General features: G+C 37.8%; 1 protein-coding gene across 2 annotated transcripts in view; it reads right to left on the bottom strand.

The window, feature by feature from the left end:
* The window catches only part of ASAP2 (ArfGAP with SH3 domain, ankyrin repeat and PH domain 2), a 93,107-nt gene that overhangs the window by 33,561 nt on the left and 37,331 nt on the right, over positions 1–22,215 (bottom strand). For both annotated transcript variants that reach the window (XM_063330446.1, XM_063330445.1), the window contains exons 5-11: positions 21,189–21,238; positions 10,306–10,435; positions 8,298–8,383; positions 6,808–6,883; positions 6,224–6,310; positions 284–387; positions 94–163 (exon numbers count right to left, since the gene is read on the bottom strand). In XM_063330446.1, the coding sequence (XP_063186516.1) occupies positions 94–163; positions 284–387; positions 6,224–6,310; positions 6,808–6,883; positions 8,298–8,383; positions 10,306–10,435; positions 21,189–21,238 (603 nt within the window). The remainder of the gene's footprint in view (positions 1–93; positions 164–283; positions 388–6,223; positions 6,311–6,807; positions 6,884–8,297; positions 8,384–10,305; positions 10,436–21,188; positions 21,239–22,215) is intronic.

Raw genomic sequence — 22,215 nt, 5'->3', positions numbered from 1 at the left:
TCAAGCTAATTCCAAATTATAAATATAGACCAGCATAGCTTGCCTTTTTGTATTAGCAACCATGTACATAAAATACTGTAAACAAATACTTACTGTACCATGGGAAATTGTAAGAAAACCATTTTTAACTGAGCACTTCCTTTTCTGCCACACTTTTCTGATTCTGGTTTAAAGTGGGGGGAAGAAAAAAAAAAGTGACTCAGTTTTTAATATATTTAATATTACATTGCTTCAGCTCTTAGGACCTAACCTTTTTTCTTCAGTAGTATCCAGCAGTACTTACCCATCGCTTTTCTTGTAGAGACTACCATTTCGTTCAGTGCCATGTTCCTTGTTTCCCTGAGGCTGATGTAAACTGTAAGTTGTACTCTGACGAATCTGAGAATCCTGAAATATACAGAACAGGAATTCGTAATGCATTCCACACTTTCAACCGAAACATCCCACCTATTAATGAGTTTCAGAGCCTTTCCTTCCTGCTCTAATCCTACAAGCTAAATGAAGCACATTTTTCCTCCTCAATGAAAGAGAACAAGATCCATTTCTTTTTTCAGAGGGCACAAAACCCACTTGAGAAGTAGCGATTATCAGCACCTGCCAAAATCCTCTTACTAGTTTTTATTTAGCTTTACTATTGGCCTTAATATGTGGTCATTTTAACCCTCAAATTAATTAAGCAGTGGTCTTTCCAACTCATGCAAACACTGCAGTGCATAAACATTAAAGATGATTATTACCTGCAATTCCTAGTGTATCCTTCCATTGTAAAAAAAAAAATTACATACATAAATTTGAAGAAGTGGTTTTCCTTGTGGAAATTGAGTCAAGTTATTCTCTGAAAAGCAGAAGAGACCTCCTGGAAACACACTTCAGGAGGCACACAGGAAAACTGCCGCATACATACAGTTATTTCCGTAAGAAGAATAATTTAAACCAAAATATTTTGAACAAAGTAGAATTGTGGGACAGGAAGTGACAAGGATTAACTAAACCCTTCTCACTGCTCTCAGAACTACCCACAGGCAGGACCCACTGCTGCAAGACTCCAACTTCTTAAAAAATAAGAACATGATAATGAGGAATCTGATATGTCATGCTGCACTAGGAGCATTAACATGATGGAATGGACTTTTCAATGCACACAGTAACAATGACCAGTACTTATAATATTTATTGTTTTCTTTTTTATTATCTTTGCTCTAGGGACATAATACAGCTCTGTTATATATAGCAGATAATACAAGTATAGCAAGGAAAAAACCCACAAAGCAAGCAGTTCACCTAAATGACTATCTATCTGAGCTATTCTAAGCAAAAGCTTACAAGCTATTAAGAAATAAACTTCTAATTTGATTAAAAAAAACTCTTTTGCTAAAAAGATGAGATCCCGTGTCCCAGATATACTAGGAGTACAATCACGAGATACATCATTTGGGGTTTTCAGAGTGTACACATGATAAAATAAAATACATGGTGTGATCTAAAAAGTATAAATTAAGTAGATAGTTTCTCTCTAATTACAATTAGCTTCACACACTTTATTAGCCTAAGTTTAAGACATCTCTGGATATAGGTAGGGGAAAAAGACCAACTAAAACCAAGAACACACTTGGACTGTGCTTTTCCCCAGAGAATGCCAGCTCAGATGGAGCGCTGCTCCTTTACAAGCTCCAGCAGCACATTCTGCTACCAAAGTTGCTAATGCAGCCAAAGTTGTTCAGGATCCTCCTCAACTGCAGTGGCAATACCTGACAGGTTGAAAATATGATGGCAAGGACGGAGCTGTCACCTACACCCCTACTCAATACACTTGGGACACCACACCTCCAAGCTCAGGATTCCGTGATTCCGTGATTTCAGGCTCACCCCAAACACAGTGCTGGAGCTCAGAGGTCCTGAGAACCACGAGATGAGCTCAAGGCTACAGCACTCCTTGGTGCTCCTTTTCAGCAGAAGCAACCTGTGCCCACTTCCCTGTCTCTTGGCTAGCAATCTAGGAAGCTGTATCGGGTAGCTGCAACATTTATCTGAGGCTTCTAAAGGCACTACAAAACCACCACTTAAATGTCTGTGCCTGTCAAAGCATCCCTTCAGGTTTAAACCAGTCTGTTTATTGTTCCTCTCCAGCCTATTTACACAGAATGATTTGGTTTTGCACTCTGGCTGCCCAACATAGAAACAGCACGACATTTAAAAAGAATTCTCATCACTGATTAAGAACCACTGCATGCATACATTTACTGACTTCTGAGGAAAATCTGATCTGACACTGCCTATTGTGTCCTACTGATGCCTTCGTCTCTGCCTCCCATTAGTCAGTAAAGGAACTCCATTCCCAAGAAGATTAGAGGCCTTACAGGAAATTAATTTCAGTTCTCCACATCCTCAATTATGTAAAGATTCCAGATGACCTCCAACACCTGCCTGTAGCTCTGTTCCCATTACTTAAGACTGTGCTGCTACTTCTTGTGGAATATTTTCTGCTGCATTTTGGCTACCTCCTCTCCCAAGCTGTTGTTTACGCTCAGCTGCTGTGTTTGGCCAAACTGGCAAGCCAATAATACAAGTTTCCTGCCTTATTTCAACCAGAAAGGAAGCTGCTGTAGCTGACGTGTATTTCCACACATTCATTATTATGAACAGTATCTTTAAAAAATGTAATACTACTTTATGAAAGGGAGTTAAGGACAAGACAAGGAGATTTTCAACTTTAAATCCCCGTTTCAGGCCATGCCCAAATCAACAACGTTCAAAGTGATTGCCAGATGATGGTTTTCCACACCTCTCTGACAAGCGAGTTCACGATTTTGATCTAGCTCCTAACAGACGGGATGCAAAACCACAAATCGCCATCACAATTAACATCCTTCCGGGCAATTTCAGCATGCCTTTTCCATATGCAGCCTCCCCAAAGGATCTTCCCTTATTTCTGGTTTGCATATTGCACATAACAAGGGTACAAATCACAGAAAACGGGGTCAGACCCAATGGCCTTATCGGAGGAGCAAGAACAACGTATGTTACCTATGGGAGGAAATGGATCACCGCAGGCTATAGGACATACCTAGCACAGAGTACTGTCATCTGAAATATCTCTTGAACATAACAAGATCAGAACAGACTGAAGTACACAAGCCTAAGAAACTGAACTTTGTCTGATTTATCAGCTTTGAAATGCAGATAGGCATACACAAAAAAAAGGTGAGTCATTTGATTGCAGCATGTTTATAGTGAATCACTTCACTGACCATGAAATGATTTCTTCTAAAGGCTGACTGACTTCTAAATCAAGCTGAATAGCATAGCTAAAAATGAAAGAAATGTGAAAAGAGTATTCTGTAAAGATGGTCTGTGACTGGTGATAAGAGAGATTCTAAAGACCTATTTATCAGCCCCACTATTTAAACACAACGGAAGTTTCCATACAAGGTGTTTTAACTTACACGCAGCAAATTTTGGCTAGCCATTCCACAGCTCCCATGGAGCAGGATTTTAGACTGTCCGGATCATCCCTATGCATAAAGCTGCCAAAAAGCCCTTACAGCTCTCCATGAGCCTGATCTTCTCTTGCATTTGCAGGATCATTGCCAAGAGGACGTTTCAGAGATCCATCCCCTTATCTGTTAGAGCCCCACAGAGCCTCCAACCGATATATCTGCCAAAACCTCCTGCAGGCAGCCTCCCCTATAGCACAGCTACCATAATTTTTGCCAAGAAACACAAAATTTATCCTATTTTGCAGTGGCCTAAATAGATTATAGATTCTAATAAACAAGAAGCAGAAGCAAATCTAAACATTAGAGTGAGGCTACCTTCAGAGAGGACATGGGAAAGGGAGAAATGAAGGCACTATGACCCTAAGGTTGACCCTGAAATTTGTAGGAGCTCTACAGTTAAAAAAAATAAACGTTTAAAAATTAAAAATTACAGAGGTGTACACGCAATGAGGTTTCGAAAAGAAGTTTCAATACAAACCAGGTTAGAGGAAGTTCTGTGCAGGAGGAAACTATGTATACAGGCACAACAAAAAAGGTTCACTATAAGTGTTTATGTCTTTTTTTTTTTTTAAAGACAACAAAGACAATATTTGTCAATGTTCTATTACTCCATACATGAAGTTCATTTTAATTAAAAAAACATATATCTTCAAAGTCTTGCAAGAACATCAAATCAAGCAACTGGATTTAATTCCCAAAAGAGAGTGAAAAGGAAATCACCAATTTGTTTTACAGAAATTTTCTTTCCCAAGAACAAACTTTTTTATTTTTTTATTTTTTTGGTAATATAACAAACAGAAGAGGAGGAAAAAAGAACCAGTCTTTTCATACCAACAGAAAAAACCTCAGAGCAAAAATCCAGTTTCTTGAAATCTGAATGGAAATCATGCCAACTATTTTCATTAAAACATAGTAACACTTACTCTCCTAGACTTCGGTCACAAAATGTAAATGCATTTCAGGAAGAAAAAAGAAATCAGTTATAGTAAAGGAAATTACAGTGCAACAAGAATAATATTAGTGGGTTGTACAGTAAATTATATCAGGATTGTTTGGCATCCCACTGATTAATTGACGTCTTCAAAAAAACTTTAAAAATCATTATAGTCCTTCATATGCTCTGCAGGTAAGCATCTATATCTAAATTTGTGAATTAATAAATAATGAATTTTTAAAAAGCCCCACTTTTTACACTTGTACTTTTAAATGCAACAAAACCAGTACAAGTAATAAATTTATGTGTATTATTACATTTTTCAGTCTGTGAAAAGATGTGTGCTCACCACATCTTCCATATACATTTAATATCAGTGTCACTGGTAAACAGGTGAATTTAAAGAAGCAACATTCCCAGCAACCATGAAACCCAACTGCTGCTATTATCTCTCTTGAACAAAGTGCTGAATAAAATAGAAAGCCTGCTAACACACCCTAAACAGCAAAGGCTCCTTGTTGAGAGTGGGCAATCAATGGTGAATCCAAAGTAGTTACCGTTTCCACTAGGATCGCTGGTCTTTCATTCCACAGAGCTCAAATTTGGAAGTTTTTAGCAAATGCACTCCCTCAGGGAGTCCTAAATGCCAGGCAGAACCTAAGAAAGTGCCCGTAAACTGTATGGGACTTTGTACACATTGGTCATTATCACAAACTTCACATGGTAACAAACAGCACCTCAAAGTGAAGAGTGTTTAAGACTGTTCGAATGCCTATCAGCAAGTCATAGAATAACAGAATGCTCTGGGCTAGAAGGGACCTTTAAAGATCATCTAGTCCAACCCCCAAGCCATGGGTAGGAACATCTTTCACTGGATTATGTTGCTCAGCAACCACTATCTGGCCATCAATAAGAGCTAGGAGTCACCATAACCTCTATGGGAAGATGAAAGCAAGACCAGAAAAGATCAAGGAAGTCCGAGCTCTACAGACTAAACTATTTCATTGTGATGCCTCTCGGAAAGAGAATCTGAAAAGGGGGGAGGAGGTTCATTCATCACTTACTCATGGCCCAGCAGCCACACAAAGGAAGCTGGCTGGCATTTATTTATATGAAGAGGAAACACTAGCAATATGAAACAAAAGTAGACCCAATATTTAGGATCAGATTATACAAAAGATGCTTACTTCCAGATCAGAGTTTGCCAAACAAAGCTACTCCTGAATTCTTTAAATCTAATGGCAATCATTACAGAAATTCAAAAAATACTTATTTGTTAGATTGCCAAACTGATCCAGCTCTTGCATGTTTGAAAACTGGCATCTCGCGGCAGAGTAGCAAATTTAATTGTCATTTTTGCAGATGAGGACAAGAGGTGTTGTGGGATTTGAAGTTCAGTTTTACATAATCTTTATACAGTTTGGAATATTATTGTGACATAAGATTGTACTAATGGGGTCTCCTTGCTACTGCCAAAGTTCTTCATTCTCAGTTTGAGCAACACAGACACCATTGTCTGTTAGTTCACACAGTGCACCATCTGAAGTATTTTGCAATATTGGTAACAAAAAGAAATTATTTTGCAGTAAGTCTCATATATTTTTAGTGAGAATAAATTCTAAAAAACCCTGCCTTTGTCAGAAACATTCAATATCAGCATCAGAACAAAGATGAATAAACAAAAGAAATTAGATGGCTGATAAAAGTTAAAATAACTCTATTTCAAATACTAACATTACATTAGAAGTAATTAAAATGGGTATTCCAAAGTTAAACCACCTTATATGCTCACCTCTTTCTGATCAACCTGGAGTGCTGATTTTAAAATATCTCTAAGCTGTGTTAATTGTCTTCTTTCCTCATCTTGTGCTTGTTTAATCTTGAATGAAGAAAAACACAGGTTAAAAATAACATTATTGTTTCAACGCAGTTCTTCCAAACTAGCTACTTAATTGGTTCATTTTTCTGAGAAACGTTCAAAAAGAATGAAAACATAAAGAGAAAAGATAACATGATGAAATTATTTTCCTTTGTATCTTCAGAAAACTTGATAATGACTAGGATGTTGCTGGATTAAGACTTTGATATTGCCTCACACTGTTCTTGCTTCCTTGTGTTCCATTTGAAACCATATGTTATTTTCCACTTAGTTAGTAAACATTTTAGAGCAGAGGCTGTTCTCCTAACATTTTACACAGTGGGGTCCTGAACTGAAACTAAGGCTTCTGCATATGACATTAAAACAAAATTTTCTCAAAAATCTACTCAGTCTTAAAATGCTGACTATTAAAAGTCAGCCAATCTGAACCAAAATGATCACAGTTTTACTGTAAAAAACCTAATTTTACAACACAAACATGAAAGGTTGCTACTCACTGTATAAAGATCTGTTGAGAGTGTCTCAATTGAAGGCTTGAGACTTTCAACTGCTTTTAACCCATCCTGAAAGAAACTTAAAAAGAAAAACAAAAAGCAAACTGTTATTAAACTTTACTTTGTATTTTCTGTTTAAAAAGTTGCCAAAGGAAGACGTGCATATTATTATGCCATCATAAACTTCAAAACATTAAAAATTTATTTTTTATGCATCTTTGACTGATCCACCTCTTTATTTCCATCATAGCTTATTCTAACATGCAAAATCCCCAATTAGATTCAGAACTGCCACAATCCACTGCCATGTAAGTTTTCCTCCTTCTCATCTCAAATGCAGGTTCTCATCCCACTTTTTGAAGGCCCAGAACAAGCAAGACTCATTTGTAGAACAGCAAAAGATCTAGTAGATGTAAAATAATTGTGACTTCTTGAAGCCAAATAATTTAACACCTGATACAATCTTCCTACTAAAGCAAAACACCTTTGTTTCCCAAGCATTAATTATGACCTATATGCAAACTATGTTTGTTAGTTTGTTACATCTTACTGTATCATAGGTATTTTTGTATTGGCACAGGAATGTTATCAACGCCAAGTATTCCAGCTCGTGTAAAAAAAAAAAAAAAAAAAAAAAAAAGGCGAGACGTAAAAAATAAATTTAAAGAAACCACAACTACATGCACTTTTGATTAAAAATTGCTCCATCATTTGCAACAGAAAACACTTTCACTCTGGGAAGCCGACATGAAAGCAACAACACAACATTTATGTTGTTAAAATCTTATTAAATGGACAGAGCAGATGAATGACATAGTACAAGTGAAATTGATTTTAAAAGCAACACAGCTATATAGGGAAAAAACCTACATAGATGCAGACTGGTCTTTTAAGAAGAAAAGAAAACTTACTGATTTGAACAGGTTAACAGCAGCTTTTTCAAGTTTATAGCTATGACTTTATTGCTGTATTATTGATCTGTAAAACTACCATAAAAAAGTACATCATTCTAACGAGAGCTTTGTGTTTTATTCCCAAGTCCTCTAATTAATTAGAAAAAGAGTGATTCTTTCAATATAGTTTTATCCCACTGCTTATGCAATTTATTTTTCTTAAGCACAGAATTAATTCAGATCATTGCTAGATGCGCTCAAAAAAGCCTGTCAAAACTAATGGACCAATAAGTAATAGATCAAACTAATAGCTCTGTTTCAAGAGTAGCTTATGAAATATGCCAAATCACTGTGCATCACTCCTTTGGAACAGACAATTATATTCTATGGGACTGGCTCAACCTCATTAGATGTTTCAGAATACAGTAACAAGAGCAATGACTAATCTATGACCACCGTAATTTGTCAAAAACTTCAGCAAGAATAGTTTAATTTTAGATTTATTTTGAAAAATCTAGAAAAGTGTTATGATGATGTCAGAAGTTTAAAACAAAACATTGGTCCAGTTATTGTGTAGATATAAAGAAAACTAAAACATACTTGCACTGAGCATGAAAATACTTGATCAAGTTCTGAAGCAAGTCCACTCCTTTTTTAATCTTGATTTCATTGACTTTCAGCAGGTACTGTTGAAACAGTAATTCACAAAAGAAATTAATTATCACTGCTACAGGTTTTTTTTTAATATTTCAGTTATATTTCAACAAGCTTTAACAGTTGCAGGTTTAGAAGACTTAAAAGAGAATGCATCAAACAGTGTCTTCAAGGGTTAACTACACAAAAGCAATTGTTGTCACTGCTGATTTTTGATACTCTGTGGGACTTCACTATGATTAGTTCAAATTGTTAAAACATCCTTCATGGCTCCTAGTGGAAGCCTGCGTTAAAGGAAGCATAAAAGGGTTTGTGTAGTAAATTTAGGAAGCCATTCTTAACCCTAGCAGCCCATCTAGGTATCTAGCTCACTAGTTCTTAAATTCATTGCTAAATAGATGTCATTATGGAAATAAGCTGTTTACTCAAAAAAAGTGAGGCATTATTTTAACTATATTTTAAACCTGCCTTCTGATTTTATCTTTTTCTCTATCAATTCCTTATACACGGTAATTACAGCAAATTAGTTTAGCAAGAGATTTTAAAAATCTACTGCCAAGTAAAAAAGAAAAAGTGTAATTAGTGTCCTCTTGCATTAGACACAATCAAAGTCCATATTAAGTGACAGCTCCTCCCCTGAATGCCACAGCACAAAGGATGTCAGCCATTCAAGCAGAAGTGAGATTGACCAAATATTTACAGGAGTCCTTAACTGTCCATTAAATGATGACAATTTTTAACCCCTGCTTAGACAGTGATCTCCAAGCAAAGGAGTGAAATATCTTCTTACCAATGCTCTAATGCATCTGGTTTTCCCTTACCTGCAGTACACCCTAAATGTTTTAAGTCCACTAAAATAAAGCAGTATCCAAGTGCCAGATTTCAATGTTGCAGTTTTTTATGCTGGTTCAGGTGAACAGATGAATAGCCTAAATGTAGACACGTGCACTGGATAGTATTTAGTTAGAAGAATCACACCTCTAGCTCCTGTTAATTTAAAATGGAGCTCTAGGCATCTGGCATTCAGTTCACTTTCACAATTTATAGAGAACTAGCCTGTACTTATGATACAACTTCAATATGTCACACTTCTGATTTACTAACAAAACCAAAACAAAGTCCCATTTTATGACTATTGGCTGGCAACATCCATATGTTTATTGGGTACTCAAATCCCTTCATCAGTTTTGAATACTTTAGTCTGACTCCACATAAGAACATGAAGCCTTTCTACCCGGTATCAGTGCATGCAGTTACTAAAAGGGGTATTCAGGACAACTGCTGTTAAGCTATGTTGGCAAATGAGAAAATTAACTATGCTGATTAGCATAGTAAAAACAGAAGAAAGACCCGGGGTATATTTTTTGAGTGAATGCATAGGAAGAACGAACACAGCAACTTGAATTCCCAGCCACGGAATCTGACATGTCCTTAAACGAATCAATCCAAAAATACTCACATCAGATTTAACATACTTCAAAATCACAAAGATTTCAAAGTAGAAACATTCTGAAACATCTTGAAAGACAACTGGATTCCATCCTTAGCACTTTTGTTCCAGCACCAGCCTAACAGTGTGCTAGACTGGAGTCTCTCCTCATAACACAACAGCTGTCACCATACAGAACAATTTAGAGAATGATCTAGCACTTTAAATAACTTATAGTGAGGTAGTAGTGTAAAGCCTTATTTATTATCATCTTCTCTTAGTGTTTAATTGAGCTTTGCATTATTTATTTATTCTACAATTCACTTAAGTGAAATGAGAAGAGATCTAAATTCCCTGCAAAGTTAGCACATCAGGATTAAAAATAAAAAAGCGTTTTAGCAAATGAAGTCCACTAATAACTTGGTATTTCCCTTTAACATCACAGTTGCCATTAAACAATTGTGTTTTTAAAAATTAATCCTGAAAATATTAGCAGAAAAATATCAGTTTCACATTGAATCTTACCTCACACATTTGTAACTGGAAGAACCTTCTTTCTTTCTCCATCTCTTCTGCAATCTCAGCTCCGCTTATTTCTGTACGGATCATCCCATGCAGCTTAGCATGCTCTTTTTTCTCCTTCTCTATTTTTGTACTATAAGGCAAAGAATCAGTCAATGAAGTGAGAAATCCACAGCTTCTCAGGAAAACTGATTATTCGCAAAGTCGACTGACAGATGCAGACTCAAACTCTTGTAGCTTTGCATATGACTTACTTCCAGACGACATTTCATTTGAAATTTGACAATGACTAAAGATCAGCAATGACATAGCGTAGCTGAAATCTAAGTCAATCATCTGTTAAAATAATGTCCTGACAGATATTCCAAAAGAAGATACTAAATGAGAGGAAGATACTAAGTTCTTACATTGAAGGAAAAAAAAAATACCCAGAAGCAAAATAATGAATTTTAATTTAAAATGTAGGGAGATCTTCAATCCCAACTGACCAAACACTGGTTAGCAGAGTTCAATTATGTCATCAGCTTTATTGAGTCTTGCCTGTCATCAAGTCATCTTCTATATATACAGGGTTCCCGAAGCCAAAATCACAGTTGCCATCTCTACTTGCTACTGAGCCAGTTGGCACTGGGAATGCCAGCCAGCCGGCTGCGTTGCAGACTCCAAAGTCTGCTAGACCAGCTGTCCTAATTCCCTAAAAGTTTCCACGAACGTTTTCCAAGAGCTCTGAATAAAACAGGTTCTCCTGCAGAATGTAAATGAATAACCAATGTTTGCCATACAGTATAACTCCCCTAAACGCACTTGTGTGTTTGTTACAGCCCTTCTCCATATTATTTCCAAAGGCGGTAGCATAATTATACTACCAAGTTAGACAAGCCTGCTATGAAAAAAGACATTAATAAAAGAAAATACATGAGGGTGTTTACTTTTTGGCAAAAGACTTTTAGTATGCCACTTGTACTGTTTAGAAGCTGAAAATTCTGGAAAGAGCTTCCTGGGGAAATGCTATACTGCTTTTGAAGAGGAAGCATTACACAGGAATACAGGAAGCAGATGAGAGGAACAAATAACACAGGCACTGTCATACCTCCTCTTGGGCAGTCAAGTGTCTCTCAGCTCTCTCTCTGAAAGGACGACATGTCTCAAGTGCTCTCTTAACCTGATGTTAACATTACCCTAACAGCTTATGGGAAAACATCCTAGATGGTCTAAGGACTTCCAGTCAACAATATATTCTGTATTTACAGTTCTCAAGAACAAGGAACTGCCTCCTCTTACACCTCAAGCAGCAAGGGAAAACTAGAATTAATCCCATTAATCCCATCCCATAACATTCCCACAGGGAAATGTTTTGAACAGCAATTCAGAAAGCTCCACTGCGCTCCCGGTACTGGCAGGCACAGCAGAGCCAGCTCCGAGCAGTATCCCAGCAGGCAGAACATCCAGCCAGCTCTGCGCTCCTCCTCACCCCATTGCATCCCGCCAGAAGCAGGCAGGCTAAATATTCTGAAAAACCTTCGCTCGCCTGCAGAAAACTTCGGTTACAGAATGTTCTGTTTTCATCAAAAATAAGTCTGTACTCTTACCCACTTATTGCCAATTATGCCATTTTGTAGACACAGAATACAGAGTCCAAACACAAGAATTAACCAGATGTTAACTGTGAATAAGGAAGAGAAACCATTACAAAGATTCACAGAAAATTACACATATGCATCTCCTTTCTAGCACGCACTCTAGGAGAGTTTAGACTATATCATACTTCATAGTTCTAAGAAAGTCAAACCTCAGAGCAAAGATCCAGGACAGTTTTAATTCTCTCAATTTCCACATTAATCTAATTCATGAGACCAGAGAATTCACTTGAAACGTGAGTCAAATCTAACAATACAATAGAAATTGATAGTTATATTTTCATCGTTTACAGAGAACAAGAGTCGAACATAGGATGACATAACCACTTCTAAAATCTTAAGAGCTTATTAATATGTTATAAGGTGTCCCTAGATGTTAGGTAAACCAAAAAGACAATACTGCCAAAGAGTCAAACATTATGCACAATATTACAGCATACGTCGTTTTAAGAAATTCAATTCCTTCTAAAGAAAGAGCTAGATTTCGGTGAAAGAGTCCTTTCTACTCTTTAAAGGATAAATCATACTCCACAGGCAAAAAGTAGTGAAACCAAGACTAAAGTGTAACGACATCTACCAAGTAATTCAGAGAAATAAGACACCCTTGAAGCCAGCTGCTGGAGCTTCAGGCTCCACGGCTTCAAAAATTTCAGAGATGCTTTACAAAAAAACCCAACCATCTCTTGTTGACAAGCACCAGAGATACACGATGGTGCATTTCACATTTGCATTTCCTTATTATTGGTGCTTTTAGTCTCTATGTACATTTTCAGCTTTGTAATCCTGAATTTAACCTGTTGTTTTTCTACAGTAATATGCTACCTCCAATCTGACTGATACTACAGAGCACTTTGTTTCTAGGGAAACAAAGAAACTGTGTACAGCAGTGTTGCAGGCAAATCTTTGGAGTGCTAAAGGTTGGCTGTGTTTCCTATCCATATGCAAGGGTCAACTCAGCTTCAAGTGTCACTCTACAGTGACATTAACCAAATCCTGCTGGCAAAGACAGTTCTACGAGGTACCATTGTGGGATTTCCAAATTTTGCAGGGTATTCAGGTTTTCCAGGCAGATCAATTACATAAAATTAATAAGAAAATTAGGAAAACTAGAAAAATCCTCTAGAAGCAATAAGAAAGATGCAAATGTTTTGTAAAGCTGATGTTCTTGAAGCTCATGCAGCACATGTCACGTATATAGACTTTGCTGACTAAGATTAAAATCGGAGCACACTTCAGTCCATTTACAACGCAGCTGCACATGGCTAATATACAGTGAGCTCAGATTTGTGTAACAGACAAGTAAAGCTGAAACACAGGATGAAGAATTACAACAGAAAAGTCGATCAGATACAAAATAAATGGTCCTGCCCATTCAGTTTCTACTATATGACTATTTTTACAGCTCCAATGTGAAAACCAACTGTTTTTTCAGTATAAATTTTAATTTGTATTTCAAAGAAATCAATTTTGTCATACATATGATAGCATAAATAAACATCAAAGTAGGCTTTTTTTTTTTAAACTTTAAAAAGGACAGGACCTATTTTACTCTTTAACATGCCAAAGACAGGTGTTTATTTTCAGAGGGTAAACAACTAGAACACCCTGTGTACATGCAGCAGTAGTGAACTGGCTGGCTGGGCAGCCATTCTGTCCTTCTTCCTCTCCTTCCCCATACAGCAGTAACCCAGGCTGAGTCTGGGTACGTACATGAGAAGGAGCAGAGATTGGGAATAGCACCTGGGAGGCACAGACTTAAATGGGGAGCACTCTGGAAAATGAAGTGCTTCCAAGGGCTATTTTGTCTGACACAATAATATTACGCATTTTAATTTCAAATGTCCTTTCTTTGTCTAGACTTCCTTTTCAGCCCGAGAGTCCAATCTCAGCTCTGGCACCCTAGCCTTTCAGTGGAAGAGCTACATTTTACCCTACTACAACGTTGATTGTAAAGCACGACTCTCTTATCACCCAAGTCTTGAATGAAGAAGTTATCTTTTCCCTTTGAAAATGCTGGAAAGCTTTTCCCCTTCGGTCATCCTGCACTAGAGGATGGTGGAGAAGAGGGCAGAGCCGGCAAAACACGTCCAAATCATTTCAATATTTCATCGATAATATCTGCAGACCCATTCAAAGCTTTTTCTATTTAATTTGTAGGTAATCTCTTTCAAAACAAAAACACTTAGTATGAAATCTCAGGCTCAAAGCAGCATATTGTGGATGTTGTTTACCTGGACTTTAGCAAAGCCTTAGACACCATTTTCCCCAGCATTCTACTGGAGAAACTGGGTGCTCATGGCTTGGATGGGTGTACTCTTCGCTGGGTAAAAGACTAGCTGTATGTCTGGGTCCAAAGAGCGGTGGTGAATGGAGTTAAATCCAGTTGGTGGCCGGTCACGAGTGGCGGTCCCCAGGGATCACTACCGGGGCCAGTTCTCTTCAATATCTTTATCAGTGATCTGGATGAGAGATCAAGTGCACCCTCAGTAAGTTTGCAGATGACACCAAGTTGGGCGGGAATGTTGATCTGCTTGAGGGTAGGAAGGCTCTACAGAGGGATCCGGACAGGTCAGATCGATGGGCTGAGGCCAACTGTATGAGGTGCAACAAGGCCAAGTGCCGGGTCCTGCACTTGGGTCACAACAACCCCATGCAGCGCTACAGGCTTGGGGAAGAGTGGCTGGAAAGCTGCCTGGTGGAAAAGGATCTGGGGCTATTGGTTGACAGCCAGCTGAATATGAGCCAGCAGTGTGCCCAGGTAGCCAAGAAGGCCAACAGCATCCTAGTCTGTATCAGGAACAGTGTGGTGAGTAGGACTAGGGAAAGGATCGTCCCCCTGTACTCGGCACTGGTGAGGCCCCACCTCAAGTCCTGTGTTCAGTTTTGGTCCCCTCACTACAAGAAAGACATTGAGGTGCTGGAGCAGTTCCAGAGAAGGACAACAAAGCTGGTGAGGGGTCTGGAGTCTATGAGAAGTGGCCGAGGGAGCTGGGGTTGTTTAGCCTGGAGACAAGGAGGCTGAGGGGAGACCTTATCGCTTTCTGCAACTACCTGAAAGGAGGTTGTAGCCAAGTGGGAGCTGGTCTCTTCTCCCAAGTAACAGGCAATAGGGCAAGAAAAAATGGCCTCAAGTTGTATCAGGGGAGATTTAGATTGGATATTAGGAAAAATTTCTTCACTGAAAAAGCTATTAAGCATTGGAACCGGCTGCCCAGGGAAGTGGTTGAGTCCCCATCCCTGGAGGTACGTGTAGACGTGGCACTTAGGGACTTGGTTTAGTGGTGAACTTGGCAGTGTTAGGTTTACGGTTGGACTTGATGATCTTAAAAGTCTTTTCCAACCTAAATGATTATATTATTCTATTCTATGACTCTATATTAAAGCTACCTCATTTAGCACTTTCATTCTATGCCACTATTTTCAAGATGCGACCTCCGCTTTGTCTTATGTACATGCTTTAAAAGGAAATGAGGCAGAAATACCTACAGTCTATGAATATCAATGATCTACTGAGTCAAGTTAGAGCTCTGAAGAAGTAATTTGAGAAAATTTGCATATTTTTCAGGTAAGTTTTTTATATATTATTTAAAAAATTATTTTACCAAACTGGAAATATCATCACTTAATCAAATTGTTATGCAGACGTCTTTACAGAAGCCTGCAGAATTTGTTCATTCTTCCATTGGCTTCAAATGGTTCAGAAACAAATCATTAATGATAGTTATATCCAGATACAAGTGCTTGCATTTCCACACTGTAACGTAATGCACCCCAGCCTACTGCCTTGATCTCATAATCTCATAAGCACATTCAAACAACTTGTTCTCTTCACTCACTTGTGCATAACAGACCTCATGCCCGGTTTTTCCAAGGAGAACGGCGAAGAAGGAGAGGGAGCCAGCCTTCCCAGGAAAAGCCTGTTAGTTTTCATTAAACATTTACGTTTCATAGCATTAGCACAACACTTACTATCTAAGGACTTCTGAAGATAATATATATTTACAGGCCTAAAAGTAAGACACCTTTATTAAAAAAATTAACATTTCTTTCTTTTCAGGAAAGACAGGTTTATGTCTGGAATACAGACACTACTATTCAGCTAAAAAATGAGTAAATAACATGCTTCAGTAAGTTAATGCTTGTATTTCCTGTGAAAAATTAATACAATGTCTTTACCTCAAAATCTACCACAACAGGACGGATTAAACTGAAGAATGTGGGTGAAATCTGGCTTGCCGCCTTGTTGATTATGGTCTGCCTGCTGGGAGAATGAGCAGTTTTTATGACATGTGTACTCCTTCCCCATATGCTCCCCCGGCGTGTCTGCCGTTAGTGTTTAAGTACGTGGGGGAAAGCAACTGCCTCAAAACAAAAAGAGCCCAGTCTGCACCAATTCTACCCAAAGGACACAGACAGACTAATCCCGCTGCGGTGCCGTGGTGGCAGTTCTTATATGGGAAACAAAGGCTGTAACTGAGGTCCTAAGAGAAATGCACTGCTTTTAACTACTTTAAAGCTTTAAAAACATTTTAAAATCTTTATGGCTTCAACTGAAGCATGTTAATGACTGATGGTGAGAAAAGATGAATTATTCATGAATGTCACCTCAGGATGTTCCCAGCTTTTTGATGGAGGTAGGCTTGCATAAAGCTCCGGGGTTATTTGCTCCTCTTACTCCCTTATTCGACAACAGTCCCAAGGTATTAAGAAAAATGTATCCACCCTCCCTCAGTTACTTCGGCTCAGGTGATGTTCAGGAAAATACCCCGAGAAGTTAGGCAGCTACAGAGTGAAGAAGTTGCATAATAATCAACACTGATGGACGGTGATCCATGAGTTTAAGAATGGATCTGAACATCACTCTCCCAAACAAAACTAGATACATAGTAATTTTTAAGCACACTTAATTACATACAGAGCTTGAAGTAGCATCCCAGAAATTGCTATGGGGAAAAAGCAAGACAAACGTCATTTTTGAATTAACTGAATTTCTTTTCAAATGGGTCACACCTGGGTATATTAGCACCAGATATGTCATCACAAAGGTGCAAGTAAGAGAGATGAGATATTGAGGTAAATAAGCTCCAATTCTTCCTTATAAAGACAGCCTACCGAGACAGAAATCAGGATGAAGGTACTGTTACTTCTACACAGACTACAAAAATACCACTTTGATATCTGACACTTAGCTTCACAGGTCTGTACTTGTGACTAGGAAATGCAGATGAACGGTATGATTTTAAGCATATGATACAGAGGGATATGCAGATAAAGAGCAGCCAAGCAGCCTTTACAGTTTTGTCAACCTAAAGGGAAGAGAAAAAGAAAGGAAAAAAACAAAGAACTAAAAGGCACAGTCCAAAAAAGGAGTCATCGAAGGTAAGAGACTGAAGAAGGCTGAGCAAACCTCTGGCTATCAACACCTACCATCCACCATCCCACTCTGGCAGCACAAGCTGTAGGTGAGACTGAGGTCAGCTCTCCCAGTCCCTTTGCCCTTTTTGTCAAGGCAGAGACTGTGAAGCTATTACCACAAAGAAATTCAATTCACGATCAAGAATTCTTGAGATGACTCAGTGTCTACCCACTGCTACAGATGACCAAAATGCACAGCTATAAGGAAGTTCAGATCCATTTCGGACAGCCACAGAATCAAAACAGTTATTATCTCAAGAAGCCTCAGTGGCATATATAATAGCAACCCAGAAAAACCTCACTGTTTTCCTATGTCCAAAATTCAGTAGATGATAAAGCAGACTGGAACAGATTCAGGCTCGAATTAAAATTCTCACCTTCAAAATCACATCATTAAACTTCCCGTCTCTGATTCGTAAAGATCAACGCCTAATAATGACAGCTGGCAGCTGGCAACTTCTCAATTTTTCTGGGAACTGATCTTATGTGCAAGAGGATCTGACAAATCCCACAGTCCTGCTGCAGGGGCAGGGGTCTTGAGGAAGTTCCAGTCTGAATTTAACTCAACAGAACTATGGAAAATTGGTTTGCTCCTTGGGTAGAATTGAGGCAGCTTGCACTGAAAAACAATATTCCCCAACTGCCAAACTTAAGCCACAATAAGTAACTTCTGCTGTTGTAAAACAATCAGACACACACACAAAAAAAGCCCCTTGTTTTAAAGAATTCTCCTGTACATAGAATTCCCAGGCTCCCTATCCCAAGCCTCAAGCAGATGATCCTTTGGTCTTGATCAAAGTGAAGGAGTTCAACAGGCTAGACTAAGAGCTTTAAACTCTAGAATATTGATGTGGAACTTTCATCTAACCACTTAAAAAAACTAGAGCACAAATAAATTGTACCAGCCCACCACCAGGAAATATCACGGAAAATGGTAATGGATCTGAAAGAATTTCCTGATGAACACATGCTACCTTCTGTTTTTGCATGTTGAATAACCTGACACATAAATAGCTTAGAAATAAGCATTGTCAAGGAGGTGTGCTTCATTTGTTAAAAAAAACTTGCAGAAACTAGAGGTAACATGTAAAGAGGTATCTCCTTCCAGCGGAAAAAGGAACCTGTTTCAGATCAAAACCCAAGTGTCTAATTTGAAAGCAAAGTCATAGAGTAGGCTTTCTACAGGACTGTTGGTTAAAAGGAAAAAAAAAACCAAACCACAACCAAACCTCATGATATCATACAAGCAGCATTGGATTCAATCCCACAGACAGAAAATAAACATGTCAACATCACATTTTCAGATCCTGAACAAAATAACATACACGACAATGTTTCCAAGTATCTACTGTCCTTTAACTCAAATGAGAATCCCCAAATATGCAGATTCAAATACATTTTCTATGGCATTTTTACTTCTCAAGTACTTAACTAGGTTAAAAAAGCAAGTAAAAATATTTCTAGAACACCTGACTCTGAAAGACTCTGAAACAGACCACCTGCTCTGACCAAACTGAGGATCTAAGTATAAATCTTTACATTGCTGCAACATACTCATCCTGGTGAATATTCTATCAGAAATTCTAAAAGCATCAGAGATCTCGGTCCAGTAGTAACAGCGTTCTTGGTATGTGTCCCAGCAGCGTGCAAATGTATTTTAAATTCTGCGCATAAACTTTGTGGGATGTCACTATGAAGGAGTTACACGTAAGTAAACAAGCGTTCAGATCCAGCAATCAAGCACAGGTAGACAATAGCAGACTAAATTACAGGACTGTTCTTTATGGCCCATCCTCAGAGATCAACTACTGCTATGGGCAATGGTTAGAAATCTTAATTACTTCAACAGCCGATAGCTGGCACGGCACCAAATTCACTGATATTAAGAACACGAAACACTGGAGCCATCACAGTGTTCCAAGGATTCAGACTGGAGGTTTATCTCAACATTTCAGAATGTCTTGTTATGAAAATCCAGCTGTAGCGAGGCAGTTTCAAAAACCAAAAGCCACTCAGGTCTTCTTCACAACTGAGCCTAGAAAGCAGTAATTAGACCGTTCTTATTCACAAAAGGAATGAAATTTAACTAACTTGCTAAACTTGTTGCTTTTTTAAGTAAACCACCTACAGGAATAATTTCTGAAGTCTGTTTGCATACAACAGTGGGTACCAACCAGATAATCATTATAACTTTGTGCAATTAAAAAAAAAATTAAAAAATAGTGCTAGATTCTCAGCCAATCTAGGTGGCTGGGGATCTGCAAGCTATTTATGTTAAACAGTGTCATCATATATGATTCTTCTGGACCTGTACCATTAGAAATGGCCTGACACATGCAGCACCATTTCAGAAGATCAAAGATGATGGATGTGTGACATGAAATTTAGCCAATAGCCACAATCCAGGTAACACTAGAACAAGCAATAAAACCCACTATAAGATTCTGTTTCAGAGATTATTGGCTGTGCTGATACAATTGACTTGGTCAAGCCAGGAAACAACTGTTCTGATGTAGGGCACTAAACCACTTGAAGATTTTCAAGATACCAAAATTAATTATGTTTGATTTTAGTTGCTCAGCTTTGTTGACTCATTTGATTAATTTAGCTGGATATAAAATTCTGCTATGAAAACTAATTTTATAGCTGTTTATAATGTGCATCGGGCACCTTCAAAAAAGTGTCCTATAGTAAACTGGGCTGAACGCTCAGCATGAGACATAGTTGACAAGACTCACATAGGTATTCATCCACTTCCAGTGCACAAGACACTTGCTAAGAGCATCCAACCTTGGCATGAAATGCAGAAAATACCTATATCTTTAAATAAACTGCACTAATTAAATGTGGTTTCCCAAGGTTACTGGATCAATCTGGAATCATGGGCAGTTTTGGATTGGTAGCAGCAAAAAAATTCATGCCCCCACCAGCCTTACCACCTCGTTGGTAAGTGCCAAAGGCTCAGCGTCAAATAACGTCTTCCTGGAGACCTCAAGCATAGGGCATGGTCTCATGAGACACACTAGAACCAAAGATGTTAAAGAGTCATTACAAGAGTTTTAGGCTAACAAATCCAGTACTAAATCTCGACTTGCATAATCTTGACATTTTTTGTTAAGACATTTGAAAACACTCAGGCACAAAGTATATAATTTCTTCTGTGCTCTTCTGACTAAAGAAACTTGCTAATTATAGTGAATTAGTCACTGATGAGGAGAAGAAAAAAAAACAGCAACAACAAATGCTTAAAAGGACATCAAGTACAATTATGTTGCTGCACTTTTGGTAGTTAAAGATGAAAACATAGGGTAGCTAACTTTTCCTTTTATATAGTACTGCCCTCCAAAAGTAGAGGAGGACAGAAAAGGAAGTAGATTTTATCATTTAGTAGATTACAGGTAGTAATGTGGACACTATTAAAAATGAAAAAAAAAAAATATTTCCCAATTAAAGCAAAACTTTCTCAATTGAAGTATAAGAATTTGCAGTGGAAGAACATACACTGAGACGTTATGCTCATTACTTGGAACTTCATTAAGCAAAGAGGTCTACCACAGACACGAACTGTCACACACTAACACATACACACACACAAAAGACAATTTTGTCTTGAAATAAGTTGCATGTTACAGAATTTGAAATGATTGTGTCTATGCACTTGTATTTTCACACAGTTCCAGGTTTTAAGAAAAAAAAAAAAAAAAAAAGGAAGAAAAAAAAAAAAAAGCTCAGCTTCCCAGCTAGGACTTTGGGCTGGGACCTTAACATTAAATAATGACCTTTATAGATTTCAGTTATACTTCCCTTTTAAATAAAAGTTTAAAAGATACATACACTTTTGTTTCATAGTCCTTCCAAGCTTTATCAAAGGGTTTTTTCAAGTCCTGTCATGAAAAAGAAAAAAATACAGTTAGTTATTTACATGAAAAATATGGTGGATCTAATGATGAAGACACACCTTGGCCATTTGCAGAGCCAACTAGAATAAGGGACTCCACCCTTTCTTGAATAGCTCGCCTAAGGATTGTGTAAAAGCAATCTCGCACATAGGAAAAACAATCTTGTACACAGAATTAATACACTCATGTTTTTAAAAGCATCTCTAGGATGCTTTTTACTATGCTTTTTACAGCTCCATTTTACTCCTTAAAAGGTATAACCACATGTCATCCCAAGAGCACGCTATGCAATTAATCCATATCTATTTTCTCATCATTCCATCTCTGGCTCCACTGGAAAGAGGCACCTGTCCTGAGGCTGTGGCATAGCCTTGGCTGAGGACTTGATCCATCCCACTGAAGATAAAGAAATCAATTTCCCACTGACTTAATGGGAATAGTATAGGCCATACGGCTCGACATAACTAATTCTGTTAAAATTCTGAAACACTTATGTTCCAAATCCCTTTATTTTTTCCCTCCGAAGAAGCCAATTTGGATAAAATGATCATAACAGGTTTTAAAATTATTTCACTGATATATAAAAATGCAGCAGTTGAAATTCTGCTGGAGTTCAAGAGATTAGCAACTACCAAAAAAAAAAAAAAAAAAAAAAATAGCTGTTAACTGTCAGGCACTGGAAAAACTTTGCAACTACAGGTTAGGAACTAATTCTTACATGTCGGCTAGTTATTTCAACAGTTTTGAAATTAATCAAAGTGGCATTTGATTATTTTTTTAAGTCGGGAACACGGGGCAAACATTGCATTGTAATAAATGTATTTATTGGACATAGAAAAAGAGAAGAACAAGAGGAGTGAAATGTGGTAAGCAAGCAACACAAAGATGATAAGCCTATCTTACTAAATAATCTTTTTATCCTCCAGTAATTTATGGAGGCCATTTTTAGTCTATGTACATTT

Source organism: Chroicocephalus ridibundus, chromosome 3, assembly GCF_963924245.1.
Source record: "Chroicocephalus ridibundus chromosome 3, bChrRid1.1, whole genome shotgun sequence".
Classification (NCBI taxonomy): Eukaryota; Metazoa; Chordata; class Aves; order Charadriiformes; family Laridae; genus Chroicocephalus; species Chroicocephalus ridibundus.
The sequence above is the reverse complement of the archived record's forward strand: the minus strand, read 5'-3'. Positions and strand labels throughout refer to the sequence as shown.